Source organism: Fusarium verticillioides, chromosome 3, assembly GCF_000149555.1.
Source record: "Fusarium verticillioides 7600 chromosome 3, whole genome shotgun sequence".
NCBI classification, from domain to species: Eukaryota; Fungi; Ascomycota; class Sordariomycetes; order Hypocreales; family Nectriaceae; genus Fusarium; species Fusarium verticillioides.
In genome coordinates, this window is record NC_031677.1 from 3070664 (window position 1) to 3094133 (window position 23470).

Sequence of the window (23470 nt, forward strand, 5' to 3'; positions counted from 1 at the left end):
TTTATAAAGCTTCATTATGTCTGATAAGGGATCAATTGGCTTAGGATCGTCTAAGAGACAACCTCTTCTACAGGGTAAATTAGCTCGTGGCGACGACCAATCTCTCCCTCCAAAGGCAATCAAGACTCATCCTGGAGGGAGTGAAGGCGATGAAAATGCGAATGTCTATTTCATCGGCACGGCCACTACCATACTCGAATGGGAAGGGTTTCGACTACTCACAGATCCCAACTTCCTCCATGCCGGTGACCACGTCCATCTTGGTCCTGGAGTTACTGCTGAGAGGCAAACTAACCCAGCGGTTGACCTACATGAGCTGCCATCACTAGACGCAATTCTTCTATCGCATTACCACGAAGATCACTTCGATCGATTGGTAGAAGACTCCCTCAATAGAGATTTCTTAATTCTCACAACGCCTCATGCGCATAGATGTTTGACATCTAAGAATGCGCCGTTTCGCAATGTCGAACCACTCGATTTTTTTCGACAACTTGGAGCTCAGAAACGAAGATTCGAAGGCTGGTGAGGCTCTCCCTGTCATCAAAGTCACAGGTATGCCTGGCAAACATGTTCACCCGGGACCCCTGGCTGCAGTCAACGACCTGCTGGGTGCTGTTCCGCCAACAAATGGCTGGATGCTCGAACTGGGTTACCGCAAGGTTGAAACGGGCAAGCTCCAAACTGGCTATCGGATTTACATCTCTGGAAATACTCTTCTAGTGGATGAGCTTAAGGAAATTCCTAAGTGCCTTCGAGAAGAGCGCATCGATCTGATGCTCATTCACCTGGGAGGTACCACTATCCCCGGGCCATCTGCGCCATTGATCATGGTCACACTCGATGCGAAGCAAGGCGTTGAATTGATGAAAATGATGGATCCGGAGATCACGATTCCAATTCATTAAGATGACTACGACATATTTCTGTCTCCTCGCAAAAACTTTGATACTGCCGCCAAGGAAGCCGGGATGGAGAATCGAGAAGTTCTTCTGGATCGAGGCGATAGATATGGGTTTACTGTGAGAAAGAATTAAGTCACATGGGAGAGATAATTTGTTGATGAGCAGGCTACTTTCATGTTGGCTGGAAACTGGTATAAAGCAAATCTAGGACTCGGCCGGTACGTGTGGTCATACATTCATTTGAAGTTTAATGAAGCTTGTGTTGAAAATAAAGAATGAATGAATGAAGGCTGAAGGAGAGAACACGGTCCCTTTCATACCTACCTTAGTGCCTGAGAAGAGGGGTGTTGGTCAATGGGCATAGGGTAGGGTACGTTGCGGGGGACTCTACGACTTGGCTCCATGGAAGCCACGAACGCTGAAAATATGACATAACGCTGGATAGACACACTGGGTATTAATTCAGAACGATACTTCATTAGATGCATCTGATGATCTTCTTCACCCTTCTCTGTAGAACAGTTTTAGACATCGAAGTATACCTAAGTACCTACATTCTGAGATTGAATTCTGTAACCAATACCTACCTTACTCTTATCCAATTCTTCAGAACTGCCCCGCCTTTCCTGGCTGGGACGAAGACTACACAAGGTAGTTTGATCTCTAACCTGAATTAATCACCCAAAGTCATCTTCATCATGACCAAATTCCGGCCCTGCATTGACCTTCATGCAGGACAGGTCAAGCAGATTGTCGGCGGTACTCTTGACAGCACATCGTCAGCTCTTCAAACCAACTACGTCTCGCAACATCCTCCGGCTCACTTTGCTCAATTATACCGCGACAATGATCTCACTGGTGCACATGTCATCATGTTAGGTCCAGGAAATGAGGGGCCTGCTAAAGAGGCGCTTGAGGCCTGGCCTGGTGGTCTTCAGGTCGGAGGTGGTATCAATGACAAGAACGCAAAGGAATGGCTGGATGCGGGAGCAGAGAAGGTATAGTGAAGGATGAACCACATAGGAGCGATCTAATATCCAATAGGTCATCATTACATCGTACCTTTTCCCCGAGGGCCGCTTCAGTCAAGCGAGGCTTGATGCAGTGTTGCAAGCTCTTGGCGGTGATAGAAACAAACTTGTTATTGACCTAAGTTGCCGACGCCGAGGAGAGGATTCTTGGTTCGTTGCAATGAACAAATGGCAAACCATCACAGATATGGAAGTCAACCAAGGTAAGTAACCCCCAGCAAATATGCTCAAAATCAATCACTCACCAGGCACAGAATCTATCAAGTCTTTGGAGCCTTACTGCTCGGAATTCTTGATCCATGCTGCAGATAATGAGGGTCTACAAAGGGGGGTTGATGAGAATCTTGTGCAGCGTCTTTCTGAATGGTGTTCGATTCCGGTGACTTATGCTGGAGGTGGTAGACATCTTGAAGACTTGGACAATGTGAAGAGACTCAGCAACGGTAGGGTGGATCTCACAATCGGAAGTGCATTGGACTGTTTCGGAGGCTCAGGTGTCAAGTTCGATGATTGCGTTGCTTGGAATAAGAAACAAAACGTTTAGGAGGAAAATACATTGACTTTTTTAAGCCGCTGCATGCAGCTTTATGATATTGATACGTAAACCTTGGACCAGTGTATTCAGGACGAACAGAGCTAGCATCCATAGCTGTCGGCCACCTTACCCTGTAACATCTATACGTAGACGATAATTCAACAATGTGTGAGATGCCTACATGCCTAGGTACTAAGGAGCGCCCGTGACGACAATTGAAAAAGCAGTCGGGTTTTACCTACTAATGGATACTTACCTGGCATTACTCTAAGTGATGACGGGAAATATTATGTAGCTCTGCCCAGGGTTCCAGCATAAATAGACCATATTGAATCAAAGTTAGTGATAATACATTTTTATACCTCCTGTGCCCACATGGAAGTTGGCAACTGGGAATCTAGAACCTCGCGGGCTATGGAGAAGAAGCTACGGCCAGCTAGGAACTAAGGCTGATTACGTCGTATTCATCGATCAAAGTAATGCAGGTCCATCATATTATTGATTCGGAACATGTACAAGAATGATCAAATAGCAAAACAAAAGATCCAGACCTGGCCCGTGGCTAAGCGAAGGGTTAGTGCGGATGAGATAGGCAAGACCATGTCAGACTCTCTATTGTTAGGTAAACAACAAGGTTTAGTGAGAAACAAACATGCGCACAGAGAACTATGGGTATGTGGATATGTTTTCTGATGAGCGATGTAATGCCGGGTCTAGTGCCAGAATAGCCTCAAGTGGTGCTCGGGAAGATCGTGATGCAAGATAGGGCAGAGGCATCTTCTTATGGTGGATGCTCGACGGGGTGGGGGACGGATATGGTATAGGAGGGTAAAAAGGAAATTCGGGTGCGAGATCACCACTAGGAGAATCCGTCCCATATTTGCTACACAATTGGAAACTTGCAGAAAACCTGCAGGAACTCGCAGTTTGATGCAGCAGATCTCGTTGAGTTTCCCCCCCATGTCCAGGGGTGAAACGAAATCGGAGAGAATAAAACCCAACGTCATGAAGAGCTCAGTTGGGGAAAACAACAAGCATCAGGTAAACATTGGGTTGCAGAAGTTGTCAAGGATGATGCTGGGCCAAGCAACCAATTGTTTGCTTTTGAAGTGCGGCTGGCTGCGCTGCTGCCATGGCGACTATGAGCTGTGCTCCTGTTGCAACGCCGTAAGGGATGCTGGGCTGGCTTGCCATGTAGTGGAGAGAAGCTCTGGATCGTCCTTGGAGGGGATAGAGCCGCTATAACAGGGGCGGGGTAAGTCCATAGCACCCTGCTGTATTGTAGCAAGAAGGCGGCTAGCGTCTCCAACGTCCGACCTTAGCTCGGTTCTGACAACTGTCTCCTAGGCAACGCCTGCCATGTTTGTTTTCCCAACGTCCAATCAAACGCATTCCTTGGGCTGCTTTATGTGCTTCCCTTAAACACATCAACTCGCCAAAGACGCTCTTCTAACCTCTGACTTTCATAACATAACATCAGTTCGTGCAAGTTGTGTCGAGTTGAGTCGTCTAGCCTTTGATAGAGCTGTCGTCTGATTGCCCGTTCAAGGCGTATTTCTTTCTTCTATCAGCAGACCTTGGTCGTATTTCTTACTTGCATTCATTCACATTTGGTGCTGTGCTTCACACCGAGTCGCAACATTCCTCTGCTTCATTTCCTTGTGTATAGTGGACTCGCATACCAATGCGTTGATAGTCGCTTACTTCAACTCGCGACCAAATTACCCATCACTACTGTAGCATGGCTACTGAATCGGTATGTAGACCGCGCCACTCGCCCTGATGCTCGGGCAAAATGTCTCTGACTAGATCTCAGGTGCATCCCTTACGAATCAACAAGACAACTACACCAACCAAAGGTCCATCCATCATGGCGAGTGGAATCCCTCGCCCGCTGTCGGAGCTCTCGCCGACAGAGATGAGAAGGAACTCTCCCAGCTGGCATAGACAATCCACTGGTTCTCCCAAGGTACGTCGGCTGACAGCCAACTCATGTTTGACCTTCCGTATTGATAGCACGTAGAAGTCCCCTGGAAACCCCGACTCGTCACCATTCCAACCTTCGCCTGTGGAATCAGTGACATCTCCTCGTTTGTTTTGGCAAAACCGCAACTCGGAAAACCTATACGGATCTGGGTCACCATCACCTAACCGCCGCTCTTCGATTGAGCGTCTTCAGAAAGCCTCCCGGGTGAGGAACAGCAACATCCTTGCACTCGAACAGAAGCAGGAATATGATCCCACTCGAATCCCTCAGATCGAAAGACCCCTCGCTAAGGTCCAAGGGAACGCCTTTGGGTCGACTGGATCCTTCCGCTCTTCGACTATCGAGCGCCCAATCTTTGGCCATTCTCGAAGTGACAGCGCGATGACTATTCCCGCCGTCAGTCCAAAGTCGTCTACCCAGACAGCCGGTTCACCGAATCGTCCTCTGACGCCCAGCCGAGATCAAGTATCACCTACAAAGTCCTCCCTTTCACACTCAAGGTTCAAGAACAGCTTTGACATGGAGACGAACACTTGGTCGTTTGGCTCACCCGAAGAGGATGATGATCATCCGATGGGACGTCGCCACGCAAAAAGTGTGACTTTTGATGCTGCGCCCCCTCAGATCAACGAATATGAGATGGCAACTCCCGATCTGTCGTCTATTGGCACCAACTCTCGTGAGGGGAGTTATGAGTCAATTGAGTATGATGAAGATGAGGATGACGTCCTGTATGATCCTGGTCACGTTGATCTCGAGGGCGATAGCTTTGACGCTTCCCTGGAAGACACAGACAAAACTCCCGTTGTTGGGCCTGATGACTGGAGAGGCGACAGTCCCATGGTGAATCGTAATGGGCCTCGTGAATACAGTGACAGTCCCATGCCTGAGGGTACACCTTCCGCTGCCACGGCTGGTCGTCCTTTACATATTCGAAGTGACTCTACGACTTCAAACGGGGAGCATCGGCCTCTTCCACCTCTTCCTGGTTTTATGAGCCATTCTCGCAACAATTCTGCGCCCTCTTCACCTGCATCGCCAAGTCTGTCAGCAACTGCAGAAAGAATGCTTGGGGCTAACAGAAATCTTCCATCTCCTCCTCAAGCCTCTACCACAAGCAAGTCAGACATCCATAGCATTGGCAATGCCAAGATGTCGCTTGAGGAGCGATTGAGACTCATGATGTTGTCAGACGATGGTGATGGCAAGACCGCGGCTGAGCAGCAGCGTGAGCGTCGCCTTCGTAGAGCTAATGGCCGCGAACGATTGAGCAGCCCAATTTCTGAGCCTGAGTCAGCAACAAGCCTCAACGATGCTCTTCAAGAGCATGATGACGTTGTGGGTGACATGTCGGCTCTTGATGATTATCAATTACCTCCGCGTATTTCCCGGGACTCCATCATGCGAAAGGTCAACGGTAACAACAAGACATCTGACCAAGAAAAGGACTGCATTTTCTCTTCCCCTCCCACCTCAAGAAGTCCAAGCAGGAGCCCCGAACGGCAGGTTCCTGCAGACCCTGATGTGCCTATTCCGTCTACCGAGGATTCTTTGCAGGGTATGTCCGATGAGGAGGAAGAGGAAGAGGAAGGTAGTGTCATCATCAGAAGAATGCCTGAGAGCGAGATCGAGTTTTACGAGGACTCGGACGTCGATTTTGATGAAGAGGAGTCCAAGCTGGAGCTGCCAGCTGATAGTGATAGTGAAAGCCACTATTCGTCGCAGGAACCTACACCGACACAAGCCAAACCTGAAGAATTCAAGGAGGAGGCAAGAGAGGAAAGCTTAGAGCGTGATGACCTCCGAGAGGAGGTCATGACACCTAGACCTACTCATACACAAAACGAAAGCGTCTCATCGTTGCCAGACTTCGCTTCAGGCGACAAAGATGTCTCCTTCTCTAGAGATTTCGAGTCTTACATGCTGCCCGAGCCTGAGGAGCCCAAGGTGATTGAAGAGCCTGTGAAGGAAGTCAAGGAGATCGAGGCTCCAAAAATGGCTGATGCCCATACTTACCTTCAGCGCCCATTCACTCCTGAGCATCTCTCCAAGCCTGAGTATGATGGCACTGGATGGGGTGATCCTGAAGACGAATATGAAGATGACTGCCCCAGCACACCAGACTCGGTTATTCACCACCCAGCTCCAGTCCGTGCGGAAGAACCTGAGCAAGCCACTATTCCTGAGCGATCTGCCACCATCAAGGCCCCAGGTTCGAAGCTTAAGACTCGTCTCTCAAATACTCCATCCGACATTAGTGCTATGCGAGAGGCTCGTCGACAAGTGAGCATGGAGATTCCCGATGTCCCTCCGATTCCCGACAAGCATAGCAAGCGCCTCTCGAAGGACAATAACGGACTCTTGCTTACTGGTGACGAATTCATTAACCGTCATCCTAGTTTCAAGAATCGCAGCTTGACATTGGATCTTGACTTAGGTCTCAGCCTCGACCAAGACTTTGAGCGAGTCATCGAGGCACAAAAGGTGGCTTACAACGATCTCTTTACTCAATCCCCAGCCCACAACAACCCCAGTAGACAAGTGTCTGCAGCAAAAGCCCAACAAGAAATTGCTGAAGGACTGAATGCTAACGTAACATCTCGTCGTCAGCGCGGTTATCTCATGCGACAAAATACGAAAGTTGTTACTGCCAGTGACAAGGATACCGAGGACTTTCGAGTTGCCAGATCCGTTGGAAACTCTCCTGTTAAGGAGGATAGGCCCATCTCATGTATTGTTGAGCCATGGAACGGTAAGCCTCGCCAGAGAAGTGTGCGGAAGCGTGTTGGCGGCAGCACTGGACCTGTGCCACCTATGCCCGGTCAAGAAAGTAATGCAACAGCCGTCAGTCATACTCCCGTCGACGAGGACCTGACACTTGAAATGGCAACGCCAGAAAGCGGAGAGAGAGGCCGCCTATTTGTCAAGGTTATGGGGGTTAAAGATCTTGACCTGCCTCTTCCAAGAAGTGAGTTTCAGTCATTAAATCGTCAAGGGTATGTCTAATAGAAGCAGATGAGCGAACTTGGTTCAGTCTCACCCTCGATAATGGTGTACATTGTGTGACTACAGCATGGCTCGAGCTAGCACGCAATGCTCCAATTGGCCAGGAGTTTGAACTCGTCGTACCTAATGACCTTGAGTTTCAACTGACCCTCAACGTCAAACTGGAGAAACCTATTGAGCGTGCTAAGCCGCCTCCTACTACAGTCAAGACACATAAGCACAAAACTTCGACCTTCAGCAGGGTATTCGCATCACCCAAAAAACGCAAAGAACTAGAGCTCCGCCAGCGGGAAGAAGAGGAGCGAGCTGTGCAGCAACAAAAGGACGCCCAGGCCAAGCAGCGTACCGGACCCCCCACAGCTTACGAGCTTCTGTCTCCTCTGGCTGCGGAGGACGGTAGCTTTGGTCGCGCCTATGTTTGTCTCCGGGAACATGAGAGTCGGTGCTTTGGTCGGCCTTATATGGCTGAAGTTGCTTGCTTCAATGAATGGGCTACAGAGGAGGCTGGATTTGCGTCCAGTGTCAAGAGCAAGCGTGGTAACACGGCCGTTGTCCGACGTGCACCCTACAAAGTGGGCAAGCTGGAGCTTCAGCTTCTCTTCGTTCCTCGCCCTAAGAATGCTACAGACGATGATATGCCCAAGAGTATGAACTCATGCATCCGGGAGCTCAAGGCAGCAGAAGAAAGGATGTCTCGCAACTGGGAGGGTCACCTTAGTCAGCAAGGTGGTGATTGCCCTGTAAGTTCATTCACCGGCTCTTATTCTCTCTCCAAAACTAACGTCGATCTAGTACTGGCGACGCAGGTATTTTAAGCTTGTGGGTACCAAGCTCACTGCTTATCATGAGGCAACTCGTCAACCTCGAGCTACCATCAACTTGGCCAACGCCAAACGGTTAATTGACGATCGTCGAGCGTTAACAGAAAAGGAGACGACAGGTAGAGGCGGCCGACGACGTCGATCTGCTTTTGCGGAAGATGAAGAAGGCTACATGTTTGTCGAGGAAGGATTCCGTATCCGATTCAACAACGGCGAGCTCATTGACTTCTACGCAGACACAGCTGCAGACAAGGAAGGCTGGATGAAGGTCCTCACTGACGTTGTTGGACGTGACAATCCAGATGATGACTCTTCAAATCAGCGAGCAAAGGCTAAGTGGTGTCAGTTGGTTCTTCGACGAGAAGAGCAACTACGTCGCCGAGCATCAGGTCGCCGAGTGAACTCACGACCTAAGAGCATGTTCCTCTAAGACACGATGTCACTCAGGCAAGCTCTTATGACGGAGACGAAAATGAGACAAGGTGCTGGGCGCCGTAACACTACTACCTGGACCAGGCGTTCAGGACCAGCAGGATATTCATGATAGATGTCTCTGTTCTCCATTCTTCTGGCATTGGTTTATATGGTTGACGGTTGATGGGGTACTACCTTGATGTTGTAATACGATTGGAGTTGGGGGGCTGTTGTATCCTTGGGCGAGGAAATCGGGAGCATTGGCCGTTTATGCACTTACAAGGCGTCGGCGAGGACATTGCTTATGGTTGTTTCACTTGTTTCTTGGGGTAATAGGCGCTTGCGCGCCAAGGGATTTCAGTTTATAGCATGGGATTATAATGAATCGTCTAAAATGTCACTAAGTGTAGAAACAAGTGTTTGGCCAGATCTTTTTTATAGTGACACTATGCTGATTGCACGTGACAATCTACGAACAACACGTATCCAGGTTCATGGGAGCGATGTTGGGCGGTATGACCCACCTCGATATCCTAGCCCAGCAGGGAGCTTATGAGGCGCAGCGCAATTTCTGTGGCTCACACCTCAGGTGGGTAGGTACTACCTAGGTAGCTAGGTACAGGACCTCACCCCGTATTAGTTAGTACATCTTACCTCCCCTACTACAACCACGGCGTCGTTGCCAAGTTGACCCATTAGCGACTCAATCAATCCTCGATATAACGACGTCTTGTGACCGCATACACTGTCATTCCGTTCTAATTAAATTCACTCTTGATTAACTATAAACTACCATGGCTGGCCGTTTTGTGCGGGCGTCCAAGTATCGTACGTGCTGGCGCAAACGAACCGCGCCGAGATTCGTTATGCTGACGTTGCTCACCAGGACACGTCTTTGGAAAGTCCACGAGAAAGGAATTTTGCTACGACAACCTTCATATTAGTCGTAATGCTTGGGACACAAACTTGGTCAAGGTGCGTCGTACTACATCGCCGCGCGTGATGCAATCAGTCTTTCAACGAGAGAGTTCAACGCGCTGATTTAGGGGGTGGTTGGTTTCGTTTAGGTCAATCCCGAGTATCTCTCAGTCAACTGGGATGCCTCTGGTGGCGGCGCATTCGCTGTTGTTCCTCTGAACGAGCGTGGAAAACTTCCTGACCAGATTCCACTGTTTCGTGGCCATACTGCTGCGGTACTCGACACTGACTGGTATGCATTCCCATTGTTAGGCCCCCGAGCTGCGTTGGCGCTTACGATAATTCAAGGAACCCGTTCCACGACAATATTGTTGCCTCTGCATCCGATGATGGCAAGGTTTTTATTTGGGAGGTTCCTGAAGGCTTTACGCTACATACCGACGCCGAGGAAATTACAGATGTCGCACCTGTGAGCAAGCTTGCTGGCCACCCCAGGTTGGTCTCATATATTGTCGCTTGTCAGTCAAGTCACTAATCCCCGATCAGAAAGGTCGGACAGGTCCTTTTCAATCCTGCGGCCGAAAATATTCTCGCCTCTGCATCTGGCGACTTCACGGTCAAACTCTGGGACATTGGCACCGGTCAGTCGCCTCTTGCTCTCAAGCACAACGATATCGTCCAGAGCCTGTCATGGAATGCTAGTGGCAGCATGCTCGTTACTACCTCGCGAGATAAGAAGATTCGGGTGTGGGATGTCCGACAGGAGAAGCCCGTTCATGAAGCGCCTGGCCATGGTGGTGCCAAGAATAGTCGCGCTGTCTGGCTGGGAGAGCACAATCGCTTCGCGACGACTGGTTTCTCGCGTATGAGTGAACGGCAAATAGCTCTCTGGGAGCCTGGCAGGACGGAGCCCATTGGCGGATTTACCATGCTGGATTCCATCTCTGGTGTCTGCATGCCTTTCTGGGGTAAGGTTTATCTTCGAATGTTCGGGCTACGCCAGTGCTAAAAGAAATACGTGATAGATGATGGTTCAAACTGCCTGTACCTTGCTGGCAAGGGGTAAGTTCTCATATGTACGCATGTTTCGCGACGCTACTGACGCTGCTCCAGCGATGGCAACATTCGATACTTTGAATACGAGAACGATAAGTTCGAATTCCTTAGCGAGTACAAATCGGGCGACCCTCAACGCGGCATTGCCTTTATGCCTCGACGAGGCATCAATGTACGGTTTCCTTGTATGAAATATAGTGTCACGTTTACTGACAGTTCTAGACCCACGAGAATGAGGTCATGAGGGCTTACAAAACAGTCAACGACGCTTATATTGAGCCTATCTCATTCACCGTACCACGACGCGCTGAGACCTTCCAGGCTGATATCTTCCCTCCTGCCACTGGTACTAAGCCCGCTGCAACTGCCCAGGAATGGTTCGATGGCAAGACTGCTATTCCTAACAAGATTGACCTTGAGAGCGTCTACGACGGCACTGCGCCCAAGGAGATCACCTCTGACTTCAAGGCTCCTGCAGCCCCGTCTGCTGTCACTGAGAAGCCTGCAACAAAGATGGAAGAGCCCAAGAAGGAAGAAGCCAAGCCAGCGCCGGCACTGCGATCTCCTCCTCCCAGTATGAGTGAACAGAAGGGATCAATCTCTGCTATGGCTTCCAGATACCAGGATAAGCAGGAGGAGGAGGAGGAGGATGACGATGACGCCTCCAGCTTCGAGGAGGTTTCGCGACCTGCTCAGCGTCAAGCTGTCCCTGCAAAATTTACTCCTCCTGCTCAACCGCAGACTGCCCCCGCTCCTTCTCCTGCCATCGTCGCAAAGCCATCTTCTCCAGTCAAGACTACTGCTGCCGCGGCGTCCGCGGCTCCGCCACTCACATCTCCAGCCCCCCGAGCTGTCTCCTCCGCCCCCAGCGGTAGCGACTCTTCTCTTGCGGAAATCAAGCAACTAATTGAAGGCCAGACGAAGCTTATCACCTTGCTCACCGCTGAAGTCGAGGCTCTCAAGCGAAAGGTTAGCTCTGGCTCCCAGGATCAGAGCGAGCGTATCCGCCAGCTTGAGCTCGAGTTAGAGGAGGCAAGATCTTGAAGAGCTCTTCGAACTCTTGTGGGATCTGAATAGTGACCTCGTCCCAGGCCTTAAAAGCCATGGGAATGGATTGTAGCTGTAGCGAATTTGTATATATAGTTAGATAGGGTTTCTAAAGATTTTTCTTTATTGGCCCGCTGATAGTCTACGAGCCAAGCGCATTCGTCGAGATTTTTCAGCGATATGATGCAGGAGTGTTCTAGTATACATTTCTTTAACCTTTGTGTGCTGTTATTTTCGCATACCTGGTGCCTAGGTCATCTTGGTCGCTTCATCACTCCAGGAAACTAACCGATAGTGCATACTTTGGGTGGCTTCTAACTGCCGCTACATGATTTACTCTGAACCAAAGGTATCTGCGCAACGCAGCTGAGGAACAGCATCACAACCAAAGATAAGTTGTTCCTAAATTGAGTATGCGAATGCACGGTGAGCTCGAGTCTACCCTACACTATCTCACACAACTTTGCCAACACCACAAACAATGAATGTCATTCTTCTCATGTCCCTCACAATGATCAGACCGGTGCATATCATCCTTGGGTTGTCTTATGGCCGCGTTTCAATATGCGCTTACTCTTTAATTCGGCTGCAGGCCGACCATTCGCGTACCGGGCCACTTTCGACGGGCGACAATGGAGCGTTTCAAAAACAAAACAATAAATCAAATAAGGAACACTACTATTTATATAGTGACTATTTGGGTTACTTACATCTACGCGCCTTAAGACACATACGTGGTGTTTTGACCGGTCACTTCGGAAGAAGCCCAAGATAGGTAGCTGAGCTTGCTCGAAACAAGCACATCAGCAAGCAAGTCTTCAGCACGCGCACACTGTGGCTGCCAGATCAACCAACACATCCAACTGGAGGGGCTGAGAATTCTGCTCAGCCAGAGGTAGTGGCGATCCTCTGGTCCTGGCAAGTCTGGGCAAGGTTAACGAGTGACAGTCCGATTAGTCTGACGACCTTCTGTGTATCGACCGCCGGAAAGCAACCACTCGGGAGGAAGCAGAGCTGTGGGTTTGTCGTCACATTATGCCATCACAGTTGGGCCTCTCAGCGAGGTAAGCTCTGATAGTGGCATTGTTTCACAACAAGGAGCCCTGATGGGGCGCATGGTCCAGACTCCAGACTTGGATCTGTCTTGACGATGAGAAGAGCTTCTGAGAAACCACTACTGTGTAGGTACATAGCAGCAAACAATACCTTCTTGGCAGAGTGACCGGGTCAATTACATGCTGAATAATGATAGAGTGGCGACACGAGACCCAACAATACTGGTAGAATACTCGAGCCAAGTGTTCTGCTACAGCATTGATCATTGTCTCCGCCATCGTGAGAGCCACCTCGCTTCGAGGCCAACGTTCGGATCTAGATCACGACCGAGATCAGGGACAGAGAAGCTGCTGATCAAACAATCAAATGGCGTAAAAGGGTTTGACATACCCCGTTAGTTTGAATGACGTTGCATTCACAGATACCTATATCCATATGGGGAAGTCAGTTCAGCCAGGTTCACGAGAATAGCGTGCCAAGTGTGGTGAAACTTTGCAGACCTGGCTCGCTTCAACAAGGGAGAGAAGAAGGATACCCACTCAGCCACTACCTCAATTCATAACCCACGGGTAACATGACTCAAGGGAGGGCATCGCACATGGCTGTACTCTGTACGGAGAGGTCGTATGCAGGAACAAGCGGACATGAACCCCTGATGCCCCGGAAACAGGAGTACGAAGCGTGAAGGGACGGGCCTGATGACCGACAACGCAAAGAGCCTGCTTCAAAATCTTCTGGAAAAGCTGGTGGCTGGACGTTTCGTGTTTCAAGTATTTGAAGCAGAGAACAGGGTCCGTTTCACGATCTCGGCAACATGATGTGAAAGGAGGTTTTGGGTCACAAAAGTACTGTTGTCGATGAACCAGAGAACCAACGAGTTCAGTTTGATGAACACACAGATCTCGGTTACGGCGAATAGTTTAACACGGACCTACTTGTACACATCGCAGTGAAGCTGATATCAGGACAGCGTATCGTGAATATATGATCGCTGCTTGGGGCTTGGGCTGTTTCAGGTCATTAGTCTGTTCTACGGTTGAGATAATGCAAGCCAGATCCGCCAGTGCTAATACAGAATCCTGTCTTCGAGGTAGCAGGGAAGAGACCTAGCCAAACAAATTTGGTTCTCAGCTGAATAGAACATTCATTCGGGTTGCGGCAGTGGTATATCAACTGAAAGGCGGGTCGATTATACTGGTACAAACGGGTGTAGTTTTTGAGCGTATTCTTGGTCAACCACCGGCCAATTTTTCGGAATGATGCATTATAAGCCCCGTAGGTTTGTATTAGTATCGAAAATTCATGATTAACACAATTCTGACCCTTCAGGCTTCGACTGAGAAGCTTCACAAGTTAGCGCTGGGTTGATGAGGAGGTGACAATGATGACTGGGAGATAACCATCAGCTTAATCCTTGACATACCGTGAGAGAAAAAAAGAACAAACTCGTAAGAATTGGTCCACCGCCGGGAAACAGCCCGATCGGCGGCCATCCCCTGCCAGCAGGTTTGATGAACATGGTATTGATGCTATTTCTGGCTTGTAACAGAAACACGAGAGGCTGGAACGAAGATGAAGCATAAAGATGATGCTGGGGCGACGACTTGATACAGCCAATGGAGCCGCCGAGACGCACCTCAAACTGGACCGGGATGTTGCCGATTTTGTGATTGGTTGCTTTCAGACGCTCAACTTAAACTTGGGCACACACCAGCTTTTGAAACACCAGCGTTAAAAGATGTGTGGCGGCCCGTTCGGCGAAGTCCTTGGCTAGCAAGTGCTAAACCAGGTCAAACGGAATGAGGCCCAGTAAATGCAAGCCGTTGCCATTTTCTCGTGGATTTGATGTAGGATTGGTAGGATAGACGCTCGATTGTTGGCTTGCGGTCAGGAATTTTTAACCCCAAGATGTGGTTGACGCACCTTTTGGTATGTGGACAGGCAAGTCACTGGGCCACCGGGAAGTGACTCGTGTTACTTGGAACAAAGTGACAAATTAGGCACAGTTTGCAGTAACAGCTGAGGCCATGACATTCAAGACTTGTAGTGGCCCGCAATAGCGCGAATCAGAGGTCACAGGCTCACATGAAGTCGCGCATCTGGTTGTATGTAATTTTAAAATTACTCAGGGGTAATGTTGACCATGGCAGTCAATGCAACCACACTTTCCAGCCACTGGTACTCGATCGTGTTGGCTTATCGATGGTGTTTCCAAGGATTTGATCAAGTCAAGGCCACTGACTACAAGCCAGACATAATGGTTCCGGTTTAGATATCTCATTATGACTTGTCAATGTTGAGTCAAACCCAGGCCCAGTCAAAATTTGAGAAAAATAAAAGAAAGTCTTACTCGTATCCAGAACGAGCTTGTTAGTTGCTTGGCTGATTGGCTGCGAATGCGAGAGATCATGATGGCGCGCAGATTGTACAGTATTCTAATCCACGACAACAACGCGATATTATGGAGGCTCACTTGTCTAGTGTTACTATAAAGCTGTGATGATCGGAGTTGGTAATTAGTAAATAATATGATTCGAGACAAAACATGGAGTTCTGGTAGCCAAATAACCCAAACTCTTTTGAGAAGCAGCTCATCATGCTCCCTGCTACTTCACACTTGAATGTCAAGTGCAGAGTTCTCAACCACTGAACCAAACTGTTAGTCTACAGAAAAGCATTGGCCCATAAAATAACACGCTTTTATCCAATCAATGTGAAAAATAATTAATAGGTCGAATGTACAAACGGGTGGGTAGTAGGTGCAAAGTGTGAAGATGATTTGATCATGTTTGGTAGAATCGTAAAACAGAGTGACCCAACGACCCAGCTAGTCCAGCTACCCTCTTGATCACAACCCAGGTACATTGAAGGGGTGTGATGGTTTCAGATGTTCTGCATCACTGGTGCACAAGCATCTAGGCGAGGATATGGTCTCTGATGCAGTCCAGCGGGTACGTTTCACCTCGATGAAGACGTTGTCTTAACACAGCCCTGGCAGGGATGTGTAGAGACAATTGATCCTGTAAGCCGAAAGGATATCCTTGTCTTGCATTCGGACTTACAACTGACCAGCGGAACACATCGGCATTTCTGATCAAAAGCGAAGCGGAGGATGGGATCAAAAGAAGATGGCGCAGACGTTGCTTAGTGGAATCCAGCTCAAGGATTCGTCAATAGCTGGGCATTGTTTATCGAACCCTCTTCCTGGGCCTTACCCTTGGGAACATCTCCCTCCCCGATGATATGATGCTTTCTCTACGAAGGCTAAGCGATAGTCCAGCTATTACGTAGTATGTACTCCGTAGGTAGTCTTGCAAACTACATTGCGACTTGTGTGATGATCTTTAAAAATTAAGTTCTGCCGATATCGATGTCTGCGATATAATATTCTTATTAACGATTGTTATTCATAATGTCTAGTTCTCGAACTACATTTGATAGTTTTATGCGATATAGTTATTGACTGTACGAAGTATTGGCCAGGCCAGGGAAAACATGGCAAATAATCCATGCTACCTATGGATTCGATGAGCATTTTAATACACCACAGTTTCCCCACACAAATGAATAAAGTTTTGTTTTGTTCAACAAGCATAAATAGTGAATGCTGTGTCGTGCATATACAACGAGCGATCTACTGTACGAACCTGGTGAGATTATGTACCTATCCCTAGAAGGCTCGAAAGTGACAAGATGAGCAATCTGCGACTGTGTTCGGTTGGGGGAATCTCGAGGGAGAATGGACCCATCTCGCTTCAATCTACTCATATGTAGATTGCTCGTTGTGTGCTCGGCTGTAATCAAACATATAGATGGCCTCCAACCTTTGAAGACATTATCAGCCCCTTTTCTTGACATCCAAGGGATGGCCTTAAGCCATCAATTAACTATTGCTTTCATTATGATCGTAGCTTATACCGGCCGGCCACCCACGTTGTAACCGGACTGTTCCTGCATATTAATAATGTGGTGCCTGGTAATATCAGGAATTGCTGTTTGCGAGGAGAGCGTCGGCCGAGGTACTCCGTATTGAACATGAATTGGCCCCATTTGTTTTAGCAGGAACACTATAGTGCATGGTATGATAGTGATCTCCGAGATTGACTCTGGAAAATACGATGAGATTGCGACACTCGCTTGGACAAAAGCCACATTATGGGTTGGCTTCCGTGGGAAACTTTTGGCTTCAAAGCTGATGGTAAACAGTAAACCAAAACCAAGCATGGTTGGCTGACAGCGCTAAAGCCTCTGATGGTTGAGGCTTTCTTACTCCGTACTACGTGTAGGTGATACCAGTAATAATAATAGGTAAGGTAGTTAGTTAGTCGTTGTGCCCATCTCTGAAAACGCCCCCTACCTATTCTTCCTGCAAGTGTTCAAACCCACTGAAAATTTAAATCAATAACTAGGCTGTCCGACCATCGAAGGGATTCTGAAGTAGAGGCATACCTTGCCTAAGGTACTAGTCACTCGAAGTTGAGATGTTACTGATTGAATCCCACTAGCATCATGACCAGGCGATGTGTGTGTCGCAATTTCGAGATTAGCTCACAAACCTTTAGGCTAGACTTGGGAGAGGCCTTTGAGATCCAATTATTAGACTGAGACAAGCGGCACGATGCGGCCAGGCCATGAACCGACTGTGTTTTACGTTTCAGTCTTTGGGGCTTTGTTGTGTACATGTCCCCAGTCATTTTCTTTGTGAATTACTTGGTATAATGGTTGTACTGGTAAGACAGCAATCAAAAGACAAGAACGAGGGCCGTTACCCACGTTGCTTAGCTGCAAATGCAACTCTGGATTTGTTTCCGCGACCCTTGTCGATCTTTTCGGCCTCAACCCTATTCTGCAGTCTCGTCCGACGCGGAAGGGAGCGTGGGTTTGTTTTGAAGCAGGGGCGTGGAATCAACCTGTCGAATTCTGTATCCCTGGTAGTCAAGGGAGCCAATAGTGAATGACTTTGTTGGCGTTGTTGGCGTTGTTGACGTCCCCGTCTTTTCTTTGCAAGCTGTCAGGCAATCTTCCCATTCTATTGTTTCTTCACCTACATTGTACGCGGTAATATCGCCGTTTGCGCTGGGTTTAAGTTGGAGCCCATACAAAAGCCACTTACTGGAGAGTCAGCTCCACGGCGCCTTGCAACCAACTCCATACCGGTAATTGATATTAAAGAATGAGGGCGCGCAGAAACTAGTATGTAGCAAGGCTCCAAGCCTGGCTCTGTTATCGGAACTGGAGTACTCTATGCGGAGGCACCGTATTGAACGTAAGTGTATCAACTTCATAAGACTTCTGTTGTGATACTATTATAGCACGCCATACTGTACAGTATGTACAATCCATTACCGTAGGGATAGAATGGCTCACATCTCCCTGCGAGTCTGTTATTAGCCTGGGTTCCTAATCGGACTGCTAAAATGGAGTGCGTAGTCCAGTTTTTGGTCTTCCAGGGGTTTCTAATCTAGAATAAACTAAAGACCAAAAAGTGTTTGGGTAGTTGCTAAGTGACAGGGTAGAGGCGTATGTATAAGTGAAAGACAAGAAGCAGAAGAGGATTAATGACATGGAATAGAGAGCTATTGCAGGTTCCATCAAAGGTGACCTGAACCCATCCATTGCCCGTTATCGTTCCCATCTATAGGTAGGATTAGTTTATTCGTTGCAGTGCATAGGTAGGTAGGTAGGAATGGAAGCAGAAAGGAAGCCACACTGTGCTGGCTCTAGTACAAGCAGAACGATGAGCCTCCACCTGTTGTCTCTGATTGGGACGCTGAATGATGGCTCTGACATTGACTCCGCTGCTCCCGTTGCTGATGAGGAGGAAGCCCTTAGGCTCTCCACCCTCCATCCCACTTGGCTCCTCCCCAAAAGCACCGTGCGTGGTATGTGGCTGCTCTCCCGCCCTCGCAACACTGTCGTTCACTTTTCAGGTTGGCGCGTGCTCTGGAAGTCCAATCCCAACCTGATTGGAACCCACCCCATGTGTCCGCGCGCACCTCACCTGCCATGCCAGGCCCAGCACCCAGGTACTTGCCCTTGGGTTACTCTGTTCTCCTTTCCATGGGTCTCCGTCTCTTAACTCACTCACTTACTTGCCTTGTTCTTCCTCTGCCTTACTTGCTACCCAGACCCATCGGCGCGACACTCTCCCACACAACATCTCATTAAACCCCCGTATATCCTCGCTCGCCCGCTCAGATTTCTCTTCCGAAATCTTTTCCTCTTGTCGTTTTGTTTTCCCTTCATTTTGCACTCCTCCCTCCTCCCCTCTCCCCTCGCTCCACACTCCGCGGATCCATTCCGGAGTTGCCCTCAAACTCGTTTCTCTTTCCAACTCAATAGAAGCCGCCTTCTCCCCCGACGTCTCAAGTTCATCTTCAACGCGCCGCTACGCTTTCAGCTGTCCTTCGTTTTCCTTCACGAGGCCGCTGCTCGCTCTTGATGAACATTGCTCTACGGCTCTGTTGATATCTTTTCGCTTCTTGCTTCTCCGTTGTTGCTTGCTTATAGCTTTAATCTGGTTCGATTTCTTGTTTCGCGCGAAACTTCGACTTCGATCCCCCACCATCGCCTACGCCTTGACGGTTGCACTCCAGACGCCTCTCAGTCACATTCGCTTGACGCGGTTGCTGAGTCTCGAATCGCATTGCGCAGCGATTCCATCATTCCGGGCTGGTCTCGAATTTTGGTCAACAAGCATCATTCCCATCGTTATTTATACTCGGATCCAGGCTGCGCCTCGACCATTTCATTCTCATTGAATCTGGCTAAAAACTGTTGATTGCACCTTCATCACTTGCTCGCCACAAGTTTCGACTGCCATCTGCCAGACTTTTCGGTTCGCTTCGCAACGACTCCCGGCCGTTGAGCGCCATCGACTCGACTGACCAACCACGGTCACGTCACCATAGACAACACTATCAGAGCCCGGCAAGATGTATCCGCAACACTCCACAATGGCGCCTCAGAAGCCCGAAACTTTCATGCTGAGTACTGAGGCTCAGCAAGCTCTGCCTCATGATGCCCAAGTCGCCCTGCAGCAAGTTGACAACTGTAAGTCCTCGGTGCGAGAAAATTGTCTCTGGTGTTCTGACACATTTTTTCAGTGAAGTACTTCCTCATCTCAGCCCCTGTCGACTGGCAGCCCGATCAGTACATTCGCCGTTTCTTGCTGCCAACTGGCGAATACGTCTCTTGCATTCTCTGGTAAGATGAGAGTGACGGTGTCAATCACGAGTTTGGTCACTAACTTGACCTCAGGAACAATCTTTTTCACATTTCTGGTACAGATATCGTGAGATGCTTGTCGTTCCGATTCCAGGCTTTTGGCCGTCCTGTCAAAAACTCCAAGAAGTTTGAGGAGGGTATCTTCTCCGACTTGCGAAATCTCAAGTCTGGAACGGACGCTTCTCTGGAGGAGCCAAAGAGCGCCTTCCTCGACTTTCTCTACAAGAACAACTGCATCCGAACACAAAAGAAGCAAAAAGTCTTTTACTGGTACAGTGTCCCACACGACCGTCTGTTTCTTGACGCGCTGGAACGCGATCTTAAGCGTGAGAAGATGGGTCAGGAAGCCACCACCGTTGCTGTCAGCGAACCGGCTCTGTCTTTTCAATACGACTCATCTCAGTCGCTCTATGAGCAACTGACTAAAGCGCAACAGGCCAACTCATCCTCTTTCAGCGCTCAGCAGTCTGCTTTCTCTCAGAGCCAGTCCACCTCCCCAGTTATGCGTGCGATGGACTCGATGCCTCCTCCCCCGACAATGATGCCTCAGTCCATGCCCCCTTTGGCGGAGGGGATGGACGCAATGGTACCTTACGGGACGATGGCGGTGCCTCACCCAATGGCCCAAGCCGTCCCTGTCAAGAGGGAACCTGATTTCACCCGTGTTCAGTACAACCATAATGGTGTCCCAATCACTCAAGGGCACCAGCGTCATGCCTCCATGCCTGCCTATGGTCTCGAGTATTCGCCTGCCCCTTCATTCGTGTCGTCTCAGTATGAGGATTACAGCAACCGAGGAATATCTTTTGAACCCATCACCCCCCCTCAACAGGCTTTGGGTATCTCGGCTGAGCCCGCATATATCGCCAATGAAGAGACAGGCCTGTACTCGGCCATTCCTGACCATATGGCTAGCATGAACGGTCTTAACGGCATGGTTCAACTACCACCTTCCAACTTGGCGGGCCCTCAGTTCTCTCGTCCTTACGGTACAAACAACGTCTACTCTGTGATCGAAGGTTCACCGACATATAAGCAGAGAAGACGGCGTTCATCCATTCCTCCATCTATGTCGGCAATTTCGACCCCCGCTGCTACTGCCCAAGCAGTCTCACACACACACACCCACCGGCCTTCTGAGCTTCGCCGATCAATTTCTGCTTCAGTTGGCCCCGTAGCTGAAGGTGATGAGTCGGCAGACAACTCACCCCCCGGCCTCTCCTACAGCACCTCCGCAGTTTCTGTTAACACCCAACACCACCAGAACATGTCAAGGCACGGAACCCCCCTGTCTGCTGTGGAAGGAAGCCCTGCTGCTCACTCAATGGGTATGCACCAGCAAGAGTTTCCCCATCTTGCTGGCGAGGAATTTTCTGGCGATGTCAATGATCAGCGGCGTTCTGTTCCTGCTCCCAATGGCGCTGTCAGACGTGCTCGCTCCGCAACCGTCATGGAAGTCGGTCCATATCCTCAGAAGTCACACTCTTGCCCCATCCCCACCTGTGGCCGTCTTTTCAAGCGTTTGGAACATCTCAAGCGGTAAGTTCGCCATCTCATATTAAGGTATAGAGACTAAACTGAAGGATGTATAGACACGTGCGAACACATACGCAAGAAAGACCTTACATCTGTCCCCACTGCAGTAAAGCATTCTCAAGATCTGATAACCTGGCGCAGTAAGTTGCACACCCAACCATGTAACGGAGCTGTCACTAATACTCAACACTAGACACAAGCGTACTCATGGCCGTGAAGATGGCGGAGATGGTTCCTTGACCCTGTCAGGCGAGGAAGATGAGGATTTCTCTGGTGACGACCACCTTGGCTCACTCGAAGAAGCTTCCCCACACTCTGATAGCGCCTATGTGACCGGCTCCCTCAACGCTGCTGCGCATGGCTCAACCCCACCTTCAAGTATGGCACCCACGCCATCATATAATAGTCTCGAGACTCTCAGCATGCCCATGACAATGAGTCAACCGGCTGCTATCAACGCCAGCGGTATGATGTAACGGCAAACCTGCGTACGAATTTGTCATTTTAGTTGCGCTCAGATCATGACTTTAAGGGATTTATGGCTTCAAATTTGGTGGAAATTTGCAATGGTTATATGCGCGCGCTGTCCTTGACCTTTCCTTTGTTTATATTTTAAATTTCTTTTTTTTGTACCTGGAAGCGCCTACATGTGCTTAAAATATGGCCCCAATAGATTCATACTCTTGTAGCTTCTGGGAAGATTCTCAAGTAGCTCAGAACATTACGAACGTGTTAAGCCGAAATGGATTAGGGAAATATCTGTATATATACGGTTTCTATTCCTTGAATAAGACTGTATTCCTAGGCATTATGCTAGGGAGACTGCTGACTGGGAATGGTTACATGGAGTAGATCAAAAGAAGAGACTGTTGCTTTTTTACATGGCATTTCGAAGGCTGTCGCTTGAAGTGATAATGAGGTCTTGCTGCGCGCACGAAAGTGGGTTCCAAATACCATCCTAACGCCGGCTTCTCCTACCAAACGCATCTCTTCCACCCTCTATGCTCTTGATATCCTTGTCGCTCAAGCGTAGTTCTGCCCCCTTGAGTCTACCAACTCCCGGTCGGTCAACAGCAACATCCCTTCCCCTATCTCTACGCCCTTTCTTCTTACCAGTCTCTCGTTCGAGGATCACTCCATTCTCCTTAGCTTCTCTCCGGCGCTTCGCTTCTCGTGCGTCTGCCGCAGCAACAATACCCTTGCGCATGTTCATGGGCATCTTTTCTTGCTTGTGAATCGACACTTTGGACCCTAGAGCCTGGACGCGCAAGTCCGTAGCCTTTTGACGAGTGCGGCCTGTAGCAAAAGCCTTGGGTGCAATAGTGGTACCCGATGCTGAGATGGCCGGCGCGAGAAGATGCGATTCTGCAAGGAGTCGTCGGAGTTCAAGGTCTTGGGCTAGAAGGGAGGGTGCGTCTTCGGGGAGGGTGTTTGAGGACGATGAAGTCGCTGATAGAGACTGCTCGGTCTTGGGTATTGTTTGCTCTGGAGGTCGTGATGACTGTGGAGTTTCCCGTTAGTGCCATGTCCTGGAGTGATCAATACGACGCAATCCATACCATGAAAGCTTTGAGCTCTCGTTTTGACATTGATGCTGGTTTCGGCGGTTGCTTGCTCGAGTGGTCTACGACCTGTATTGTTTGATTTTGTTCTTCTGTGACAGAGTCCTCGTCGGAGAGCCCACCCCATTCGCCATCGTCCCCGTCACTATTATTGTTATCCTCCTCTTCCTTGCTCTCGATGTCGTTGCTGCTTCCCTCATGTTTGGTCTTCTTGAAATCCGATCTAGCGGTTTCCGCCTCTGGCAGGGGTGCAAATTCCGCCTCGAAATGTCGTCTGAAAATGGCTGCAGCGTCTTCTCGGGATACTAAAGGCTCAGGCTCAGCCTTGCGCTTGCCTAAGATAGCCATTGCGGGCGGATTTGATTCAAG

The 23470-nt window shown here is 49.2% G+C and overlaps 7 protein-coding genes across 12 annotated transcripts; 5 read left to right on the forward strand and 2 right to left on the reverse strand.

The window, feature by feature from the left end:
• Positions 1-16: 16 nt before the first annotated feature.
• Positions 17-908, forward strand: FVEG_05261 (hypothetical protein; the record flags this gene model as incomplete). The annotated part of the gene is made up of 2 exons (XM_018893409.1): positions 17-434; positions 514-908. The coding sequence occupies 2 exons, from the start codon at positions 17-19 to the stop codon at positions 906-908; spliced, it is 813 nt and encodes a 270-aa protein (XP_018750254.1).
• A 649-nt stretch (positions 909-1557) lies between these two features.
• FVEG_05262 (1-(5-phosphoribosyl)-5-[(5-phosphoribosylamino)methylideneamino] imidazole-4-carboxamide isomerase) lies at positions 1558-2493 on the forward strand. The gene is made up of 3 exons (XM_018893410.1): positions 1558-1903; positions 1950-2139; positions 2191-2493. The coding sequence occupies exons 1-3, from the start codon at positions 1604-1606 to the stop codon at positions 2478-2480; spliced, it is 780 nt and encodes a 259-aa protein (XP_018750255.1). The 5' UTR covers positions 1558-1603; the 3' UTR covers positions 2481-2493.
• Positions 2494-3899: 1406 nt separating this feature from the next.
• On the forward strand, positions 3900-9141 carry FVEG_15612 (hypothetical protein). 5 transcript variants are annotated; one of them, XM_018904796.1, is made up of 6 exons: positions 3900-4227; positions 4288-4440; positions 4495-6942; positions 7069-7426; positions 7474-8204; positions 8257-9141. In XM_018904796.1, exons 1-6 carry the CDS (start codon positions 4213-4215, stop codon positions 8713-8715), a joined length of 4164 nt encoding a protein of 1387 aa, XP_018750258.1. In that variant the 5' UTR covers positions 3900-4212; the 3' UTR covers positions 8716-9141. The 5 variants fall into 5 exon arrangements, with proteins under 5 accessions (XP_018750258.1, XP_018750260.1, XP_018750259.1 ...); XM_018904797.1 differs by having other exon boundaries at positions 3910-4227; positions 4498-6942; XM_018904798.1 differs by having other exon boundaries at positions 4288-6942.
• Positions 9142-9321: 180 nt separating this feature from the next.
• FVEG_05265 (hypothetical protein) lies at positions 9322-11949 on the forward strand. Its single transcript, XM_018893411.1, has 8 exons — positions 9322-9527; positions 9586-9674; positions 9767-9909; positions 9966-10112; positions 10164-10585; positions 10643-10679; positions 10731-10845; positions 10896-11949. Exons 1-8 carry the CDS (start codon positions 9494-9496, stop codon positions 11715-11717), a joined length of 1809 nt encoding a protein of 602 aa, XP_018750261.1. The 5' UTR covers positions 9322-9493; the 3' UTR covers positions 11718-11949.
• Positions 11950-13720: 1771 nt separating this feature from the next.
• FVEG_05266 (hypothetical protein) lies at positions 13721-14752 on the reverse strand. Of its 2 annotated transcripts, none has more exons than XM_018893412.1 (2): positions 14200-14752; positions 13721-14120 (listed from the first exon to the last, which is right to left on the reverse strand). In XM_018893412.1, exons 1-2 carry the CDS (start codon positions 14293-14295, stop codon positions 13797-13799), a joined length of 420 nt encoding a protein of 139 aa, XP_018750262.1. In that variant the 5' UTR covers positions 14296-14752; the 3' UTR covers positions 13721-13796. The 2 variants fall into 2 exon arrangements, with proteins under 2 accessions (XP_018750262.1, XP_018750263.1); XM_018893413.1 differs by having other exon boundaries at positions 13779-14120; positions 14177-14437.
• A 3951-nt stretch (positions 14753-18703) lies between these two features.
• On the forward strand, positions 18704-22474 carry FVEG_05267 (transcription factor STE12). The gene is made up of 5 exons (XM_018893414.1): positions 18704-19829; positions 19883-19982; positions 20037-21542; positions 21596-21679; positions 21733-22474. The coding sequence occupies exons 1-5, from the start codon at positions 19712-19714 to the stop codon at positions 22013-22015; spliced, it is 2091 nt and encodes a 696-aa protein (XP_018750264.1). The 5' UTR covers positions 18704-19711; the 3' UTR covers positions 22016-22474.
• A 23-nt stretch (positions 22475-22497) lies between these two features.
• Positions 22498-23449, reverse strand: FVEG_05268 (hypothetical protein; the record flags this gene model as incomplete). The annotated part of the gene is made up of 2 exons (XM_018893415.1): positions 22498-23040; positions 23099-23449. The coding sequence occupies 2 exons, from the start codon at positions 23447-23449 to the stop codon at positions 22498-22500; spliced, it is 894 nt and encodes a 297-aa protein (XP_018750265.1).
• Between the last annotated feature and the right edge of the window lie 21 nt (positions 23450-23470).